This window comes from Nothobranchius furzeri, chromosome 14 (assembly GCF_043380555.1).
Source record: "Nothobranchius furzeri strain GRZ-AD chromosome 14, NfurGRZ-RIMD1, whole genome shotgun sequence".
In the NCBI taxonomy this organism is placed as follows: domain Eukaryota; kingdom Metazoa; phylum Chordata; class Actinopteri; order Cyprinodontiformes; family Nothobranchiidae; genus Nothobranchius; species Nothobranchius furzeri.
The window spans coordinates 59943463-59965013 of record NC_091754.1 but is presented as its reverse complement, the minus strand read 5'-3'; the positions used below and the strand labels follow the sequence as shown (position 1 = coordinate 59965013).

At 44.0% G+C, this 21551-nt stretch overlaps 1 protein-coding gene across 2 annotated transcripts in view; it reads right to left on the bottom strand.

The window, feature by feature from the left end:
• pcxb (pyruvate carboxylase b) overlaps positions 1–21551 on the bottom strand; it is a 471382-nt gene that overhangs the window by 55651 nt on the left and 394180 nt on the right. For both annotated transcript variants that reach the window (XM_015952373.3, XM_015952374.3), the window contains exons 15-16: positions 14233–14454; positions 2604–2760 (exon numbers count right to left, since the gene is read on the bottom strand). In XM_015952373.3, the coding sequence (XP_015807859.3) occupies positions 2604–2760; positions 14233–14454 (379 nt within the window). The remainder of the gene's footprint in view (positions 1–2603; positions 2761–14232; positions 14455–21551) is intronic.

Sequence of the window (21551 nt, the reverse complement as noted above, 5' to 3'; positions counted from 1 at the left end):
TATTGTGAAGCGGAGGATGCAATACGCTAGACCCAACAATGCAGAGGAGCTGAAGACGACTATCAGAGCAACCTGGGCTCTCATAACACCTGAGCAGTGCCACAGACTGATCGAGTCCATGCCACGCCGCATTACTGCAGTTATTGAGGCAAAAGGAGCCCCGACTAAGTATTGAGTGCTATACATGCACATTCTTTTCATGTTCATTCTTTTCAGTTGGCCAACATTAGAGAAACAAACATTTTTTCATTGGCCTTTAGAATATTCTAATCTTCTGGGATACCAGATTTGATGTTTTCATTGGTTGTCACCTATAAATATCAAAATTAAACGTAATAAACATCGGAAATACATTGGTCTGTGTGCATTGCATGAATATAATGTACAAGTTTCACGTTTTGAATGGAATTACTGAAATATTTTCAACCTTTTGATGATATTCTAATTTACTGGCCAGCACCTGTATATGTGTGTGTGTGAGTAAAGTTGGGCAACATGCCTTTGCTCCAGTCTTTGTGTTGGTAGGGGTCTAACCCGTTAAATCCTTTGATCTTCTCGATTGTACCTTTCTCTAGATTTTGCGTCGAGCCAGTCTCGGGAGCAGTCTCCTTCGTTTTATACATCCTTGTGAATTAAGAGAGGTTAAATTCCTTTGCTAGTTTACACCGCAGAAGGACTGATTGGAGATGTAAACACCGAGCCCAACAGAGAAAAACTGTCTTCCGGGTTTTTAAATCTCCCTCCGTCCTCAATAACTACAATGCACCGCGCGCAAGTCTCGTGGTCTGTCGATCTCAAAAGACAACATGTGTAGGTGCTCGCCATCCGTGTGGTTCCCATGGAAACAACCCAGTCAGAGGACTTTTCTAAATAATATGACAATAACAGACACCGAAACAGACGGAGGAGCTCTGATTGCCAGTCCAGAGATGTTTCCGAGTCACAACAGATAGATGGAATCGTTTGCGTATAGAAGGACTCTTAGGGAGTCGGAAATGTATCAGCTTTGTTCTGCAGGAACCGTTTTGCTGTGCCAGCTGTAGGCAGCTTTTAGCTTGTCGAAAGCTTGTCAAGAGATGCGGTGTGAGCACAGTTTCCCTCCGATGGCCAGTCAGAGTTAGATCAACTAACAGAATGCTGGAATGCTGAATCACTCCGCAAGTGATTCCGTTTTAATATTCTCATATTACGATTTACGTGGCCAATCGGGACGTGCCATGTTAGGAGGTGTTAACAAACAAACCTCAGAACTCCACTAGAGACTGATCACACGTAAGGTTAAGCCACATCACACATTACTTTCACTGATCCAATCAGAATCTGCCGGATCTGACGGAGGCGTGGTTTTGGTGGTGTTTGCTAAATCTGTCACCTTTTCATTCGACCGTAAACCAAAACATCCGAAGTAAAAAACTATGCCCACGTCATCTTTAACGCCAGTTCAAAGCGTTCTAGAGAAGTTGTCGGAGTGGCCAATCCGTAACTTTCCTCTTCAGCCAAAAGAACCAACGACAAGCTGGATAAAATCTGTTGCTGTTCCAACTGCTGCAACGGTTCCTTTCAGAATAAAAGTTGAACCATCACGACCCCGTTTTGGGTCTTGCTAGATGCCGATAAACTGTCATGACCCGGAAGTATCTCAAGACTGGACTGGTCGGCAACCGCTGCTTTTCCTACCGGCTTCGGTTCCAGAGAGGGTCCAGCTGGACCTCGAAATTCCTGATCTAACGGGGACTTCCGCTAAGGGTACGTAGGCCGAAAGAAGGGCGTCTCAGTGTGTGTTTATGAATCTCCGAATCAAAGCTTAGCACGAAGACATCACCTTCACTCCAATCAGAACTAATCGTTTCTTCGGATTTGCTGGTTCTGAGCAACATTCCACACTACACCATTCTCCGTCTCATTCACCTTAGTTACACCATACATTTAGTGTTTAAAGTTAGTCTAGTTTTAATTTGTTTAGTAATAAATCTTTTAACTTTTAAACTCGACTCTCTCTTCTGTTGTCCCCGAGTGAATACGAAGCTGTTATCTAATCCCTGCAATAAAAAGTTCCAATCTTCTGGTTAAAAGTACCCACAGATCCATAAGGTTGATTTCATATTTATTACGGAATCTCATGGCTCATTAAATAAAATGTAAATTAAATTCTTACACCACCTATCGATCTCACGCTCCAGTTTTCCCTCACTCGTGAACAAGACCCGAGATACTTAAACTCCTCCACTTGGGGCAGGACCTCATCCCTGCTTTTCTCGAGTGAGCGTGTGCTGCAAGGCCAGCAGCTACTTGTAAACATAGTATGCTCGAGGATAACTGGGCGTCATGCGCATTTTGTAAAAACGTGGAGAGGACGGATCTTTCCTGAAACTCAGAACATCCCCCCACCATACCTCTAACTAAGAAAGTCAAGCAATTTATTGCACTAAAAACATTTATTTAATTGTTAGCCTTAGAAAAAATAAAGATTTTGGGGGATTTAAAGTTGAAGAATAAAAAGTTTGGATAAATATTACAACTCATCCATCTGTGTATGAGTCTAGAGATAACCAGTCAGATAAAATCTGTGTGTGAGTGTGTGTGTGCGTGCATGAGTGACTCACTTGAAGACGGCGTTATCAGGGTAGTTTGTGTAGCCGACAGCGTTGGCCCCTCTCAGCAGCATCTGGAACGGGACATTTGGGATCAAAGCTCTCAGCTCCTGGAGCCTTTTCCACGGACATTCGGACAAGAATCGCATGGCCACGTCAAAGGTAGCACCTACACACACACACACACACACACACACACACACACACACACACACACACACACACAGAGAGAGAGAGAAAAAAGTGGGGTTTTAGCTTTCATCTTGTCTCATCTGTCATCCTTGCTTTGATCTCAATTTCTAAATCCAAGAGTCATATTCCAAACTTTATCCCGGGAGCCTCAAACGCACCGACAGCACAGATGTAAGACAATAATGGATCCTGAGAAAAATACGATTACTGTTGCACATTTGTTGTTCATCGACACTTTCATCATTTCTTCTGAAAGGAACTTTTTTCTAAATTCAAAGAATGTTGAGCGGAAGAGACGGGGGAGGGAAAAAAGGGGGATATCAATCTCTCATTTCCCTTTCTGGAGGAGTAGATTAGCAATTCTCACGGCCGTTATCATATCAGCCAGAAAGATTGGAGCCTCCAGTGGTTTTCTGCTGATCCAACACTGTCATCATTAAATTTCATTTTCTGAGTTGGACACACAGAAAATATCAAACCCAACTGCTTCACTTAAGAGCCAAAGGGACGCCCTGAATAAACCCTCTTAACGCTCTTCACGCCCACCCTAATTTGGATTTCGGCCTACGTCGGCTTTTCTTAAACCGCCGGTCTGGAGCGCGAGTCATTTCAGGTCCCAACAAACGCTAAACATATTAGTTTCACCGTCTCGACACACACGAGGCATCGGAACAGGGAACTCATCCGGGGCCTCAGCATCTATTCTTATAATCTGATAGGGTGAGGGAAGACTGACAGCTGGCCCCAGGGGCGGGGCATCAGGTGCAGCCCCTGCCGTAATCCGCCGTCTTTCAGAAAGACGGGAAGCCTCCAACCGGCTGCTAATGTGAGCCGAAATAAACCAGACGGAAACGGGAGCGATGCCCATGATGGAGGAGCAGAAAAGACTTCAGCAGAAGTTTATTTGGGAACACGACGTCTGCTAGGGTAGGCGTTTCAGAAGCACGAGGCCTTGTGAGATCCTCTCAAGCGCGCGTGCATGGATTATTCTCACACATAGTTATAAAAAAAGAGGTTGGCAAACTCATGAAGCACGCTCAAGTTCTGCTAACTCAGACTGAGATAGGAGAATGGCTTTCTACATTTAGTGGTGTTATTTTAATAAACGTGACGCTTTAACCCTCAGGTCGTTTGACGTATTCTCATCTCGACTTCGGTTCTGATTCCCACGCTTTTGAATCCACTGTCTGCCCAGATGAACACCATGCTCATACCACCGTGGCCGTGCCCACATTATCTGATAAACTTGATTAACTCACACACGGGGCAGCGTACGGATACATCCTGTGACCTAGTTCATGTTACTGTAGCTTCCACGCTGCGGTGAGGAACGCTATATCGGGACGGGACTTAATCCTCGGAGGGCTTTCACAGCCTTAATCTCTTCAATGATTCATTCTGCCTCTAAGCATCAGAAACATGTGAAAGCAATATTCCCTATCTAAGACCACTCGAGTGTTGGAAACACATTACTGCACAGAGACAAACAGCTTTCAATATCCGCCGTTGGCGTGGACCACGTGTGACCCGGGCGGAGATCTGAGAGGCTCTCTGATGAGTGAGTGATAAATGTGGACCGTGGGGGGGACATCCAACCGGGGGAATTGGATTAGCTAGTGATTTCCATGAGGGCCTATTTGAAGGTGCTGCTACCAGCCAGCGCTGTGTGTGAAAGAGATGGAGTTTTACTGAGAGGTGGTTTCATTTGTGCTTAACAAACCTAAATCGATAAGGCACTGAGGCTGCAGAAGGCTGCTCTGGGTTATAAAACCAGATTCAGGACAAGGATGTGGAAGCTACGTATCAACTTGTTTATTTCAACCTCTCATTTTAACTCGGGGCAGCTAGCCTGGCTGTTTCAGGAAAGACGAGTCGCCGAGTCACTCAGGTATTACCTGCTATACAAGTACTCTTGATGTTAGGTGTTGGTGGATGGGCTCAGAACTCGAGGCGCTGAGGAAACGCGTTATTACACTGTGGAAATATTACGAACTACTAGTGTATTTGTTTTGGCTAGCTCTTCAGGCGAACTCGGTTTAGAGAAACACAGCTGGACCAACCAGCCAGCAGCTAGTCCAACAAAAGCAGGTTACTGCCACGTAAGCCTCGTGGGAGCAGGGCGTTCATATGGGACGCATTTGGAATTTCACCTGGCTGATCCTGATAGGAGAGGCACCATCAATGTGAAAAACAGATATTGTTCATTAAAATCATTAGTGAGCCGTGGCAGGAATAGTAGAAATAGGAGAATTATCTGAGCTCTTCAGGTGGTGAATGTCATACTTGTGGTGTAAACGGCTTTAGCGTGAACGGCTACAGTATGACATCTTCTAGAGTGTCAGTAGTTCTTCCTATAAGTGGCCCCAGTAAGAGCAGTCAGAACAGAAGTAATCTTTATTTATGATCAATGATCAATGGTAAGTGACCCGTGCTCGCAGAAGACGTCAAAGCACTTACAGTGCATCACTTTTTTTTCTCTTTTTTATTTAATTCAAAATAACAAATAAAACATACAAACAATAAGAACTACATAACAAAAAATCTAATTTCAACGAAAAGGAGCAGAATGAAGAAAAACATCTAATAATTTCTGCCGCCTTTTCCAGAAGAAATAATTTATTTATATATAATTTCCATTTGTCAGACACACACACACAGATTCATTTTAAACTTTTCCTGTTCAAAATTCCAGTCGATCATGATCATTGATTTCATTTACGTTGTCATAATTATTTAGTACACTGAGTTTGGTACATTTTTTGAATATATTAAATGACAGTTTTTTAATTTCCCTTTTAAGGTTATTCCATAATTTAACATCATTTACAGATATATTCCACTCCTTAATTTTAGTTCTAAATCTAGGTTTTGTAAACACATCAGTTTCTTTCAGCATGTATTCTGACAAACATTCTGAATGTTTGTTGGCAGAGTGCCTACATTGGCTTTATACATGGTTTGTAAGATTTTCCAGTCTTATAAATCATGAAATTTCAGTAATTTATATTTAATAAACAACCGGTTTGATGGATCTCTACAGCCACTATAACTGATGATTCTCTGAGCTCTTTTCTGTAAAATAAATAAGGGTTGTGTATAGTTTTTGTATGTTGCTCCCCAGATTTCTACACAATAAGTCAAGTATGGAACAATCAGTGAATTGTACAATGCCAACAAACCAGAATGAGTTGGTAAAAACTTGACTTTATGTAATACTCCTAAGGATTTGGCAATTTTACCTTTTATGTAACTAATACGAGATTTCCATGACAAGTCTTCATCAATAAGAACTCCAAGAAATTTAGTTTCTTTTACTCTTTGAATTTCAATCCCATCTATTTCCAATGATACATCACTGTTCTTTTTATCATTAAACAGAATAAAATTAGTTTTATTAAGATTCAGTATCAATCTATTTATATCAAACCAGTTTTGAATTTTAATCAGTTCATCATTTATCACTTTAGCCACCTCCTCAATATTTGATCCTGAGTAAAACAGTGTTGTATCATCTGCAAATAGAATGGTACTGAGTGTCTTAGATACATTTACCAAGCCGGTAATAAACAAAATGAACAGTTTTGGTCCGAGGACCGACCCTTGTGGCACTCCACAATTAATTTCACATAGTTTTGATTTTTGATCCTTTATCTGAACAAACTGTTTCCTTTTTCTACATAACTCTAACCAGGATCGAGCCCGACTTACTGCTGGCAGTGCAGACCAAGCTCTGACACGGGTCTCTTTGTTACAAAATCACTATTTGTTCCTCATTTTTACATCACTGTACTTTTTATCATTAAACAGATTAAATTTTGTTTTATTAAGATTCAGTGTCAATCTATTCATATCAAACCAGTTTTTAAGTTTAATCAGTGTTTTATCACTTTTACCACACCATACTTATTTCTGAAGCATGTTAAAAACACAGCATGACAGCTGACTGAAGTAATGTACAATAAAAGCTTGGTCACAGTAAATAAAACCAATTAAAACACACAACAATAAAACACAGAGATAAACAATCACTGGCCAAAAGCCAAGTCATTTACGTGGGTCTTCAACAATGACCTGAGGCGAGTGAGGGACGGTGCCAGTCTGACGGAAGGTGGAAGATCATTCCAAAGTGTGGGGCCAGCTCCCCCTCGCGATTTGTACATCATGGTGGGTGTGCGCCGGGACATAGGGGGTGATCGAGTCCAACAACTAACGCGGGGCAAGACCGTTTAAGGCTTTAAAGATAAATGTCTTGAACTTCAACCGAAAGTGAACTGGGAGCCAGTGTATTTGAGCCAGGACAGGAGTGATATGGTGTGGTCAGTTAGTGTTCGTGAAAAACCCGGCAGCTGCAATCTGCACCTTCTGCAGTCTGATGAGGGCTGAGGCAGGACACCAACGATGACGGTGTCATGCATACTCGCACATTCACACGCGGATGATGGTGAGCTACGGTGTAGCTACAGCTGCCTTGGGACGCACTGCCAGAGGCTCAATGAGGTTCGTATCTTTGTTTCTGAGCATCACTTCAAAACATTTGAAATCTCTTTAAAAGTCAATTTTTCACTCGTCCCTTGAAACTTGGCACAAAAAACTAAAACGACTGTTTGCTGCAACTCATTCTACTCATTCTCCCCAACTGGTGTTTATTTTTACTGGCGTAATAAGTATTTATTGCTAGACTTAAACTAATAACAATACCTCTGTAACTGGAAACCAAAGCTTTTATTTTGGAAGGAACATTTAACTTTTGTTTTCCCAACAGAACTTTAAAACCATTGGCGTGAACTTTCCACTTCTGATTAGTGCCTCTGTGCAATAAAACAGAGTATTTTTGTTAAAGAAAAGGTTAGATTGGTTGGTTGAAGATGGATTATTTTGTTTGAAATGCTTGTAGATATTAAACCTAGAAGGAAAACAATCTCGTCCCTTTAAACAGACTGAAATAGCAAAGCCGTATTTCCAGAGAAATGATGACTTAAAGCTTTAGATCTATATACATTAAGTTTTAACCATCTTAGATGGAAAGCCTCGACACAAGAGGATCCTCTACATTTTTCACAGCCTCACTTAAAACTCGTCTAACAAAAAGACAAATGACTCTGATGCTCATAAAATCAGCCCTTTGCAGACTCGTAGCATCACGAGTTGTTTGCACTTCTGCAGCTCTCCTGCTACCGTATGAATGGAAGACAGAGGCAGATATTCATCCTCATAACTTCCTTAAGAAGAGGAAAGACTGTTTAAACATCAAGAGTTTTCCCTGACAAAAGACTTCAAACCCCAGCACCCACCGCAGTTCAAACAGGAAGTTATGAAAGAGTTGGAAGGGAGACACAAAGTGAGATGTATTCACTGTTCTCTTGGTCTTTATCATAACTGGATTCTGGAACTCACTAGATTCATGTTTTGGTGTTTACTTCGAGCTTTTATTATGGCGGTGTCCCACATTAGAAAAGCCTTGACTGTTAATTAGGAGAAATCAGGAGGTGAGTCATGAGGTGACGTCTCGGTGGATGCGACTCTTCATTTAGGAACATTCTACAAAAGGTCGATCTCTGAGATTTTTATAGAGTTTTATTGCTAGACAAGAACTTCTGTCAGAACTCCATAACTAACTCCCATCAGAGGAAAGCTCTGGAATGACAAGAACCAGGTCTGCACCATTGATAAGCTAATCTAACATGCATACAACTGCTCTGATAGCCAACTTTTCTGGTGCCTGAAAGGAACTGGAGACCTTGTTATTGCTCCAGGGTTCATATTCGACATCTCACCCCTATGGACAGGGGTCAAAGCGGTCAACAAGGGGACTCTGACCAGTGTTAGACCTCACTGGTCAGCCTCCACCATGGTGCCCTTTCAGTTTACCTTTGGTCTCTTCTCCAGGAAAGTCAAACTCTGGTCACTAGGGTCTCTGAATGGGGAAATTACCTCCTCTAGTCCTGCAGAAGCCCCCCGAACGTCAGTTTATTCAAATCAGGTGGGCTGAAGCAAGAGAACTTGACAAATATGTAGAGTTTGACACATGTCAGGCAGATTTGAGGACACAAGTTTAAGTCGCTTGCCAAAAAACTCAAAAGTGAGTATTCTTTCAAGAAACCAGAACCATAATATTGTTACGTTTGAGGTATCTGAATTAATTTCATTGCATTACTGTCAGTTATCCTCTAATATGTGTAAAAAGGCATCAATTATCTTAAGGACCTTTTCCAGTTCTGGTCTGGTTTGATGTACATGGATGAACTCTGTTGGGCGTTATTGTTCCTTCTCCACTTACAAGAATAAAGGAAGCTACATTAGATTACAGATTACACACTGATGATCTGTTCTACAAAAGTAATAATAATAATAATCTGCAACAAATGGTTAAGTACAAGTTTTTGAAGGGGAGTCCCGTGAGACAGGGACATCTTAACTGCTACATTTAAATTAAACGTTAGGTGGTAGAGGAATCATCAGCCAGTGTTGATGTCGCGACTGTACAAGACGCAAGTATCCTAAAGTAAAATAGCTGAACGTGTAAATATTCCTGAGTAGGGATGCAACGATACCACTTTTTTCCAAACCTATACGATACCGATACTTGGATCTGAGTACTCGCCGACACCGATTACCGATACTTCTACCACACAAAAAAATGCAATGATTTGGAATACAGATTTTATTTCTTCTCTGCTTTCGACAGCAAAAGACTGTGAGGTAGATAAAAAGTAAAATATATGAATAGAAATCATCACAAAACTAAAATATTAGGTGAACAGAAATGACAAGTTACAGTGAAGCCATTTTCAAGCAACTGCATTGGTATCGGTTAACTTTAAAGTTAAAGTTAAAGTCCCATTAGTTGTCACACACACAGGTGTGTGTGCGAAATTTGTTCTCCGCATTTGACCCATCCCCTGGGGGAGCGGTGAGCTGCAGACACAGCCACGCTCGGGAACCATCTGGTGGTTTAACCCCCCAATCCAACCCCTTGATGCGGAGTGTCAAGCAGGGAGGCATTGGGTCCCATTTTTTTTTTTTTAAGTCTTTGGTATGACCTGACCAGGAATTGAACCCTGATCTCCCAGTCTCAGGGCGGACACTCTACCACTAGGCCACTGAGCTTTTAGCGATACAGATACTGGTACTTATTCCTGAGCTATGCTTTTCACAGACGTGTGCGATGAGGCTTGTTTCCTGCTTCCATTGCAAAGATAGCCGAGATAAACAGTCTGTAAAAGGCAGATAGGTTTACTCGGCGCCCTTTTATCAGAAAAGCAAACATCCCTGTGCCAGTGTTCGTCAGAGATCTAATGTTGGTTTTAAAAGCCTAAACCCTCGCCCAGTTCCAATCAGAACAAAAGCAGAAGTGATGCACGATGTGAGAGGATCCGGGTGTGTTTCTACGCTTTACAATAACGCTACACAACATCTGAATATCGCCTTTGTTGGAACCTTGAATGTGCTTTCTTCAAAGGAAGAAGACAGCATTTATTTTCCTTCATCAAAGCGACTCTCCTCTTAAACTTAATGAGATGCACAGCCAGAGAGCTCCCACAGCACCTACTCAACTGTGTCCACAATGTACAAGTTCACCATACGCTGTCCTTCAAACAAAGACAGTCCATTTTGCACATCCTTTCTGGGTAAGCCCTACAACAATGTAAAGTGGGAGCCCTTAAAGTCCCCTGGATAGACATTAATTCTGAATACCTTTCTAATATCTGCACAGACCCATTCCTGAGAAGCGTAGCGAGCCTCATGATGAAGGGAACTGTCTCGGGATGCTATACATGATGGTTGTATTCATTTAAATACAGGTTGATTTGCTGTAGGTCTTCCTTATATTAAGCACTCTGTTTTCTAGACCTCATATTTCAATATTGAAACACCAAGAAGTTTACAATCTGTTCCTCAAACAGGACGAACGACTCAAAACTACTGCCTTTCACCTCATAAAAGAAGAGTTGATAATGGGTTCCAACTCCCACTCCTCAAGTGAGACGCACACATTTCCATTCTGTCCAATTCCAGCGTAATTGCATCTCAGACACGATTGGATTGCTCATGCCTGGAGAAGCTTCAATGACAAGTGATTTTCTCTATTCAATGATGGCAGGCAAAAGGTACAATCATCTTCCTTTGAGGAAACTCAGACAGAGCTGGGAGGACGAAGCTTTTCTGTGACAAGATTTTCACAGCTAATCAATAAAACCTGGAGCAGATCTAAAGCGTGGGTGAGGAGAACGGAGACGAAAGTCATCGATGTTTGGACACAACGGGTTTGTTCATTCAGAACAGACTCAAATGGTAAAACCACCTGAGCAAGAACATTTATGACCAGTGTTGGGAAAGTTACTTTTAAAAAGTAATTAGTTATAGTTACTAATTACTTTGTCAAAAAAGTAACTCAGTTACTAACTGAGTTACAAGATTATAAAAGTAACTAATTACCAAGAAAAATAACTACTTAGTTACTTTTCTTATTAAAAAATGCAAGAAAATGGGTTAATTGAACTTACTTAATTTACTATAAATGACTACAATAGTGAAATATAAATGACTAATGACTGGAACATAATAAAGTGTCCAAATGTTTTTTATAAACCTGAAAAAATAAATAAGCACTTAACAGGAGGAACTACTAACAGGAACATTACACTTATCTAGACTATTAAAAGGTCACTGTGTGATATTTGAAAAGACCCCAATCAGCTAAAATTTAAAACTGCAAATAGAAACACCTGTAAAGGTTCCCGAGCCTTTAAATGGTCTCTCAGTCTAGTTAAATTACAGAAATGAATGTAATTTTGTAAAGTAGTTTAATTTTTCCAGCTTCACATAATTGTGTGTTTTAGTAGCATTTCTGTTGCTGCTAGTCTAGTAACGGTTAAATAAATAAATAAAATCCTTTAAAATGACACGTGAAGAGGCACAAGCCTGATGGAGGACTCACATTTACTAACTTGGGTCAGACCCAACCACAGAAGAGCTGCAGCTGGGCGGTAAACACACACAGGTAGTTCTAATAACACCTGAGCTCCATGACGTCTGAGACTGATGCATCAGTGTTACAGCGGGACTAAAGACATGATCAGAAACAGGTTACAGCTGGATGATCTAGGAAGGTAGAAGATCAGGACGTCTGAGCGGTGAACAGGTGAGCGGACCTTCAGGACGTCCCGCTGTCACGCTAAGAAGATCCACACCTGCAGCCGTAGATATTCATCACGTCTTCCTCGTTCTTCACGGCCGTGATGCTCTTGGATGAAAACATCTGCCTCTTTAGGTCCTGATCAGCTGATGACAGCTTCAACACACGCGCTGCTTAACGCACGCATTTCCTTATCAGTACAGAAACCACGTTTTGATAAAAGAAGACGTAATTAATTAGTTTGCTCGTTACTGAAAGAAATATTTTTTTATTAACGTGGTTATTTTAAACGGCGTTACTCCCATCACTGCTCTGTTGTGTCTACAGCAGGAATGGGCAATCCTGGTCCATATCCAGCATGTTTTAGTTTCTTTGTGCTCCAACACCCCTGATTCCTGGATAAATCACCTGTTCAGCAGCTCATCAGGCTCTGCAATATCGTGTGGACATCGGGGGCAGTCCCACTGGACTAGCAGACCGGGGTGGTGGTTCCCTTATTTAAAAAGAGGAACCGCAGGGTGTGTTCCAACTACAGGGGGATCACACTCCTGAGCCTTCCTGGTAAGGTCTATTCAGGGGTTCTGGAGAGGAGGGTCCGTCGGATTGTTGAACCTCAGATTCAGGAAGAGCAATCTGGTTTTCGTCCTGGCCGTGGAACACGGGACCAGCTCTATACCCTTAGGGGGATCCTGGAGGGTGCGTGGGAATTTGCCCAACCAGTCTACATGTGTTTTGTGGATTTGGAGAAGGCGTTTAACCGCATCCCTTGGCGGGCCCTGTGGGGGGTACTCCGGGAGTACGGGGTACCAGGCCCTCTGATACGGGCTGTTAGGTCCCTGTATGACCGGTGTCAGAGCTTGGTCCGCATTGCTGGCAGTAAGTCGGGCTCGTTCCCAGTGAGAGTTGGACTCCGCCAAGGCTGCCCTTTGTCACCGATTCTGTTCATAACCTTTATGGACAGGATTTATAGGCACAGCCAAGGTGTGGAGGGCATCCGTTTTGGTGGCCTGAGGATCAGGTCTCTGCTTTTTGCAGATGATGTGGTCCTGTTGGCTTCAGCAGAACGTGATCTTCAGCTGTTGCTGGAGCGGTTCGCAGCCGAGTGTGAAGTAAATGGGATGAGAATCAGCTCCTCTAAATCTGAGACCATGGTCTTGAATAAAAAAAGGTTAGAATGCCTTCTCCGGGTCAGGGATGAGGTCCTGCCCCAAGTGGAGGAGTTTAAGTATCTCGGGGTCTTGTTCACGAGTGAGGGAAAACTGGAGAGTGAGATCGATAGGTGGATTGGTGCTGCGTCTGCAGTGATGCGGGTGTTGTACCGGTCTGTCGTGGTGAGGAGAGCTGAGTCAGAAGGCGAAGCTCTCGATTTACAAGTCGATCTACGTTCCTACCCTCACCTATGGTCATGAGCTTTGGGTAGTGACTGAAAAAACAAGATCGCGGGTACAAGCGGCCGAAATGAGTTTTCTCCGAAGAGTGGCTGGGCTCTCCCTTAGAGATAGGGTGAGAAGCTCGGTCATTCGGGAGGGGCTCGGAGTAGACCTGCTGCTCCTCCACATCGAGAGGAGCCAGTTGAGGTGGCTCGGGCATCTGGTCAGGATGCCTCCTGGACTCTTCCCTGGTGAGGTTTTCTGGGCACGCCCAACCGGGAGGAGGCCTAAAGGTAGACCCAGGACACGGTGGAGGGACTATGTCTCTCATCTGGCCAGGGAACGCCTTGGGATTCCCCCGGAGGAGCTGGCCCAAGTGGCTGGGGAGAGGGAAGTCTGGGCCTCTCGCACAGACAGAGCTCAGTCGTGGGGCGGAATCTAGGGTCGTCGTTCAAACGGTCTCTGCGTGCTACTGGGCTGCACCAGGACCAATCAGAGTAATGAACAATGCGACGTGGAAATCAGTCAATGGGGCAGTCTGCCACACTCTGTCGAAGAAGACGCAAACACATCTTTTTTCTAGATAAAGGACTTAAGGACCTCCATCTGCCCTTGACACAAAGAAAAGCCCGTGTCCAAGTTCTTGAGCTGCAGACATCACTGTGGTTTTGCCGTAATGGTGCAAAGTCTCCACAAACGGAGCACTGTGACTGGCCCGGCCTACACTTGGCTGAGCGAATGGTAGGCCTGATGAGGCTGCACTGGAGCGTGGCTAGACCAACCTGCAGAACAAACTTTTGCTGCTGCTACAGTTTGTCTAGACTGGTAGGCTAGTGCTTTTATCCTGCTATCAAAATAAACAAGTACTGAAAGCTCCAATTCAAATAAACACAAAGAAAAGGCGCAGCTCCACATGTAGCTAATGAAACCCTAAAAAGCTCACCTCCCCAGTTCTCCAGGCTGAAGAGGTTGCTGAAGTTGTGGCTGACAAAAGGAGAGATGATCTTCAGGTCATGGGTGCGAACCCTGGTGGCCAGAAGTGACTGGTGAGCGTCCCTGAACGTCGTGTCCATCAGCAGCAGACCCTGGTGGGCTCGCACAGCCTTGGCGAATCCCTCAGGACCGCGACGCAGCAGCACATCCCGAAAGCCTACAGGTGGGTCACCTAAAGGTGGGACAAAGGAGGGCGTTAGTGATAATCTTCAGACTAGAAATAAATATAAAAATGTAAAGGTAGACTTTTTAAAGCTAAAGCATTAATGAATCGTTATCGGGTTTAGCTAAACGGCCGTTTTCTGATCCATACTTAAATAGCACACTGAGCTGATTTATGCTGGCTTCCTTTCATGTTGCTGCGGAGTCATCCAAAAACGTGGGAATTTCACTAAAGGGTCTTGGAATTGAATTTTTCTGGTTGATGCTTCACCTTTCATCCTAAAACAGCTGAAGAACCCTTCCAGGTGAGAGGTGAAGCATCAGGACTTCTAACACCGACATGCACACCCTGACCAAAAGCTAAAGGGATCATCTGTAACGTCAGCTCAGCAGAAGACTCATTAGACAGACCCACCCACTGATTTGTAAAAACGGATTACTCTTGGCGGCGGTGACTCATGAGACTAGAGTTATCCATAAAGCACGCACCCTTTAGTGAACACAGACGTGCAGGAAGCTGAACCTGTGAGGCAGCCAGGTGAAAACCATCCAGCTCCAGAATCCATTTCTACCCTTTATCCGTCTATTAACACGTGACTCATGTCTCCTGTGGTTCTGTTTTAGGTCCCACAACACCAGGTGGTCTCGATGAAGCACCGACTACATTAGGATAAACGTCGACATGACAGGAAGGCTGCGGCGCTAATTTCTTACAGAAATTCATTTAAAAGCCAAAAGCAGAAGAGAGGTAGTCCCGGCGCGGAGCTTCAAGTGGAGGAGGTCAAGTTATGGATGGCTCAAAATTTATTGTTCTTCAACCGAATAAAACGGGGACTATCCTGTTTGGGATGTGCCCAAGGGATTGACTCTCCTTCATTAGCGCCTTTTGAGAAGGCGGTGGTCACCAACCTGGGGGTGAAGTTGGATGTGGAGCTCACACTGGACAGCCAGGTCAACGGAACAATCGGATCCTGCTACTTCCATCTCAGGAGAATAGCTAGGATTAAGCCGCTTCTTTCACGTAAACATCTGGAAACTGTCATCCACGCCTTCATTACCACCAGACTGGACTGCTGTAACTCTCTTTATGCAGGCATCAAGCAGGCCTCCATAGCGAAACCACAGAAGGTCCAAAACGCGGCAGCCAGGTTACTGACTGGTACCAGGAGATCTGAACACATCACGCCCGTCTTGGCATCCCTACACTGGCTTCCAGTCTCTTTTAGAATTTCGTTTAAAGTTCTGGTGTTTGTTTTTAAATGTTTACATGAGTTGGCTCCACGTTATCTGGCGGATCTGATCCATCCTTGTGTTCCCGCAAGGAACCTTCGGTCAGCACAGCAAGGACTGTTGGTCGTTCCTAAACACAGACTGAAATCTCGAGGGGGTCGTGCTTTCTCGGTGCTGGGGCCGAGGCTCTGGGATGAGCTACCTGCATGGGTTAAACAGGCCACCACGCTCGGCGAGTTTGAGCCGTCTGAAAACTCACTTTTATTCTTTAGCTGTTATTCAGGAAGAGCCTCGTTAACGGATGGCTTTGCACTTTTTTGCTGCCCCACCTAGATTTTATCTGCATGTTTTTGTTGGTTTTTAAATGGTTTTATATGTTTTTATTTTATTTTTTATGTTTACTTCTGCTGTGCAGCGCTTCGTTTGGTCCTTGGGCCATGTGGAGGCGCTAGATAAAGTTTAGTAGTAGTAGTAAGTGAAGTGAAGTGGGCCAACACAATTCTAACCAACAACAGCGTTGTCATTTCCTTGTTCTGCAGCGATGGATTCATGATGCCAACGCCCACTGTTGCCAGAGGCAGCTAACTCGATTGGTGCATTTGTGAACAGCCACAGGTGGCCTGAAAGGGAATGTCTGCAGCCACACTGTGAAACAGTTATGTGAAAGGGCCTGTCAGTACTCAGGAGGAGCAGCGCATGCCCAGTCTCTGGCTTCCATAGGTGAATGTCTTTCTGTGAGGATGGAGACAGCCGCCTCGCTCGGGACCGGGATCGTCCACGGAGATTTTCCCTCAGAACATTTGCTTTGCAAAGACGTTTGCTGGCTCCGTTTACATTCGGTGCACACGACTTATTTAGCGACGCTCTGCCTCCTGAGGTACTCGCGAGCCTATGTTCAAGCTTTGTGTCAGTTAAAGCAGTAAAAGTGTAAAACTCATCATCTGAGTTCAGAGTTGTTTATCTAAATCATTATTTACACCTTTGAACGATTTAAAGTTTAACTTCTGTAACAGACACGGACCACCTTCAATCCTAATCTTCCTCTTTGCCATGTGACTGAAAAGCAGCATGACCTGAGGCGATAATAAATGAGAGTCAACACGGATCTATTTTTGCTGTGGCGTGTACGATCAATCAACACGACTAGTTAATGAGGTTTGGGTGGCTCTCCGAGCGTCTCTGCGCGGATGTATTTTTGTTTTACTTCACTGAAAACAAACGGTCTCTGCTGTAATTACTTCTAAGGTGTAGGCTAAATTAGCACCACGTATTAGATCACGTCCAAAATGCCCAAAACAAACAAACAACTAAATGCAACAAACTAGAGGAGCTTAGTTGAGTCCTGCTGCTGAAGCTGTTCAGATCTGTGGTAAAGAACGGAAGAACAAAGAGTGACTAATCATTAAAGTCCGATCCGTCCCACTACGCGGCTCCAGACTCGGACCGTATTCTGATCAACTGCAGTCTGTCGCCAGCTTTGCTCTGGACGCGGTGCATCAGAGGGGGTGTGCTGGGACTGCAGTGCCTCCACATGTGTGACAAGTTTCCTGGAAAACAGTCAACAATTGAGCGGATTTGTCTTGATGCTCTACTGGGCCAAGAACAACAAAACAAGGTAGTGAAGAGATGCGAGTCCCACATGTTTGCTGACCCACTTCCATACAGACAAAGTTTCTCTTTTACACTGAAAACCTCCCACCAGCCAGCCAGCTCACCTGTGTCTTTATGACAGTTTCTAAACCTGTTCCCTAAGCTTTCCTCACAGACCTGATGCTCCTGTCACCCAAACATACCCCATGTCCTCAGAGTAGGGTTGTCACGGTAACCGGTGTAGCGGTAAACCCCGGTAAAAAAAAAAGTTGACAATAATAATAACCGTCTTGTTTTTAAAAACTATATTATCTCGGTGGATTACCGTGGCTGCGGTGTAGGCGCGGTGACCCTTACCAGCCACCGTATCATCTGCTGAAGTTGCCGGCGGCACATGCGCACTTTGTTGTTTACAACCAAAACTTTCTTGAAGCTAAAGCTGAAATAATGTCCAAAGGAGGAGACGGCAGCGCTCAGGACATTTATTATCCCTCAAAGAAGACAAAGTGGGAAGTACGGGCATCTTTTGGATATTTGAAGAATGCCGAGGGACAGTTGATAGAAGACGGCTATCCTGTTTGCAGCACGAGCAGAAAAAGTGTCTGTGAAAGGCAGCAACGCTTCAAATCTCATGACACATCTGCGTGACCATCACCCACAACTCTACAGTCAACGCAAGGCAAGCTAACGTTAGCGTTTTAGCTAAAATGCGTGATCCGAGGATTTGGGTTGAGGGAGAACGCAACGAGTCGCTATATAAAGCAGCCGCAGCGCCGCTACCTGCATATAAACCGTGTCGCGGACACGGCCATGTTGAAATGACGCTATGCATTACGGGGCTCCCAGGGGCAGATAAGAGTTGGTCTCTCTCCGAGAATAATTATGAATTTAACAACGATTACTGCCTGATGACATTTTCCCACATCTGCAAAGCTCACTGGAAGGACACAAACCGAGGACGATATTTCCCTGATATAGGGTTTATTACTCAAGTAAGGGTAAAAAAGTATCTGATTAGAAGACTACTTGAGTACTGAGTATCATCTGGTCTAATATTTTTTAAATGATGACATCAAACAGACAATAAATAAGAAGTTATGGGCAAATATTGGTATTTTAAAGACTAAAGGGGAAAAATGTAAACAAATAAACAACATAATTACAAAACAACACATTTTAGGCAAAATTTAGACAGAAACTGAGGACAATGTTTTCCTGATATAAAGGGTTTATGTAGTTTCCAGAAAATTTAAAATGTTTAAAAAAATACAGCAATAATACCGAAAACCGTGATAATTTTGGTCACAATAACTGTGAGGTTAAATTTTCACACCGTGACAACCCTAACTCCGAGACAAATGAACAGGACCAAATACACAGCCCAGAGGCACCCCTGGAGTCACGCCTCTCAATTAGCCCATGTAGGATTACAAAAAGGGAATTTACATTTCTTACATTCCTTGTAATTTATACTCTTCCTGCACAATCATCAGTCCTAATCCATTGTTGGGATGGTTTCATTATAAAACACAATGACAAAATCATAACATTTAACAGGATACTTTGCAACTTATTCATATTTTTAAATCCTTTCCTTGAGCCAGTATGTGCTAAAATGACCCCTCACAGCAGGGGTATTCAATCCCGGTCCAGGAGAGCTGGTATACATCACATTTTAGTGGTTGTGCTTCAACACACTACATTCAGTGGTTGACTCACCTGTGCAGCAGCTCATCAGGCTCTGCAGAAGCCGGTTAATCACCTGCTAATTTAAATCAGGTGTGCTGAAACAGGGTTTAAGCTCAAACATGCTGGATACCGGCCCTCCAGGCCCACAATTGAATACCGCTGCTGTACAGGATCAATGAAAGGCCACCCAGCCTTTATCGCCCCCTGTGGGCAGAATATCCCACTTGCAGCTTCACAGTTGCCGGTCCAGTCTGTTGGACTTGAGCTGATATACCTGGTGCTGCAGTCTGGCTCCAGCACATTTCCTGCATGTTTTAGCTCATCAACACAGCTGATTTGTTTAATGTAGTGATGGGAGGCTGGGAGACAGTTCAGCTGTTAGTTTAAGGTGGAAACCGGACGAACGAACAGCGAGGTTTTACGTTTGATTCTACAAACGACCAATAGGGGGTGCTAAAAGCAAGCCAAAACAACCGAGTCTCCCTTTTAGGAAAAATCTGGAAGACACGGATGCTCTGCAAAGTGGGATTTTCCACTACCCGTGGTGAATTAAATAATTCAAACATCGTTTTTACATGTTGACCTGTTTGGTAAACAAGATCCATACGACTACAAAAAAAGTCATTCTTTTATTTGATTTTAGCACCTCATGAGTAAAGACTTCTAGTCTGAGGAATAGGATATGTCAGAGAGATTCATCTTATTTTCCTCTTCTGGAAATCATAAGTATCTGTTCAATATTTCATGCCTCCCCTTTAAAATGTTCTGGACGGAAGTGCCGGACCAATATTGACCTCAGAGCCTGACAGTAAGTAGAGTAAAAAGAGAAAAGGTAAGTGATGTACGGCAAACAGATGAGCTGAAACCGGGTGAACCCTCGTCACATCCATTAGGAGTGTTTCAGAAAACCAGCAGGCTCTGGTCTCGGAGGAGCCTGGAACGGGGATGGTTAGACACAAGGTCGTAGCTTATAAAACTCCTCACACACAGGATTAAAACACAGCACAACTGCTAAAAGCATCCGCGGAGTCACACAGACTCTAGGAGAATTCCCAGGAAAAAACATCGGTACATCCAAGTTACCATGTTGGCTGTGGAAATCTGACCACTAGCTTGAATCTGTTCATATTTGCATTTGAACACATTTTGAACCTGAGGCGAAGCCGAACCGGACCCAGAATCGGATCTATTCTGCTGTGGTGTACGATCATTCACCCAGACAAGCAAACGAGCGTACTTTCTACCCGTCCACATCCCCGCATGCTCTTCGACAAGAGACGGACTGATTAGAGTTTTTAGGACTCAAGGCAGCTGAAGCAGATCTGCTGTTTGGCTTTTCCACTAGCACAACCCTTTAATACTCAGTGATGTAAGAAAACACAAATACACTAAAATATCACAATGTTTTGTTTTATGATCCTTAATATTTAAAAACATGTTATTTTATTGAGGTTTTATATGCAAGCAATCGTTTTTGCAAAACCCCGACAGCCAGGTGGCTAACAGTGATGCTAACTGTTTAAATGAAGTTTAGATCCTGATTTCTTTCATTCTCCAACAGTGTTGTGCTGAAAAATGTTGTCGTCGTCTTCCTCCGCTTATCCGGGTCCGGGTGGCGGGGGAAGCATCCCAACTAGGGAGCTCCAGACCGTCCTCTCCCCGGCCACCTCCACCAGCTCCTCCGGCAGGACCCCAAGGCGTTCCCGGACCAGATTGGAGATGTAACCTCTCCAACGTGTCCTGGGTCGAGCCGGGGGCCTTCTGCCGGCAGGACATGCCAGAAACACCTCCCCGGGGAGGCGTCCAGGAGGCATCCTGACCAGATGCCCAAACCACCTCAACTGACTCCTTTCGATCCGGAGGAGCAGCGGTTCTACTCCGAGTCCCTCCCGAATGTCCGAGCTCCTCACCCTATCTCTAAGGCTGAGCCCGGCCACCCTACGGAGGAAACTCATTTCGGCCGCTTGTATCCGCGATCTCGTTCTTTCGGTCATTACCCAAAGCTCATGACCATAGGTGAGGATTGGGACGTAGATCGACCGGTAAATCGAGAGCCTGGCTTTCTGGCTCAGCTCCCTCTTCACCACGACAGATCGGCTCAGAGGGGGCCATCGACTAGCACACTGCTGCTAACCACTTAAACATTCTCTCTCTCCTGATAATAAGTTTTTGGTTTCCTTGACTTTTGATGTGCTACTACTAGTTTATCCGTTTAATTATAGATCCACTAGGATAAATACAATAAAGTTTATCTTCCACCAAATAGAATATTTACTAAGATATCACAATATAACTGTAGACACATTACTTGTCTGTGTGTGTGTGTGTGTGTGTGTGTGTGTGTGTGTGTGTGTGTGTGTGTGTCTGCTCTGTCTTCTCGATCCCCAGCGAGTCGTGGAGGATGGCTGCTTATACTGAGCCAGGATTCTCTGGAGGTTTCTTCCTGTTAAAAGGGAGTTTTCCTCTCCACTGTCGCTGCATGCTTGCTTAGTATGAGGATTGCTGTATAGTCACTGACACTAGTCAGTGACTTGATGCAATTTGCTGGGTTCCTTATATAGGAAAAAATATTTCTGATTGGCTTAATGAACTGACCTG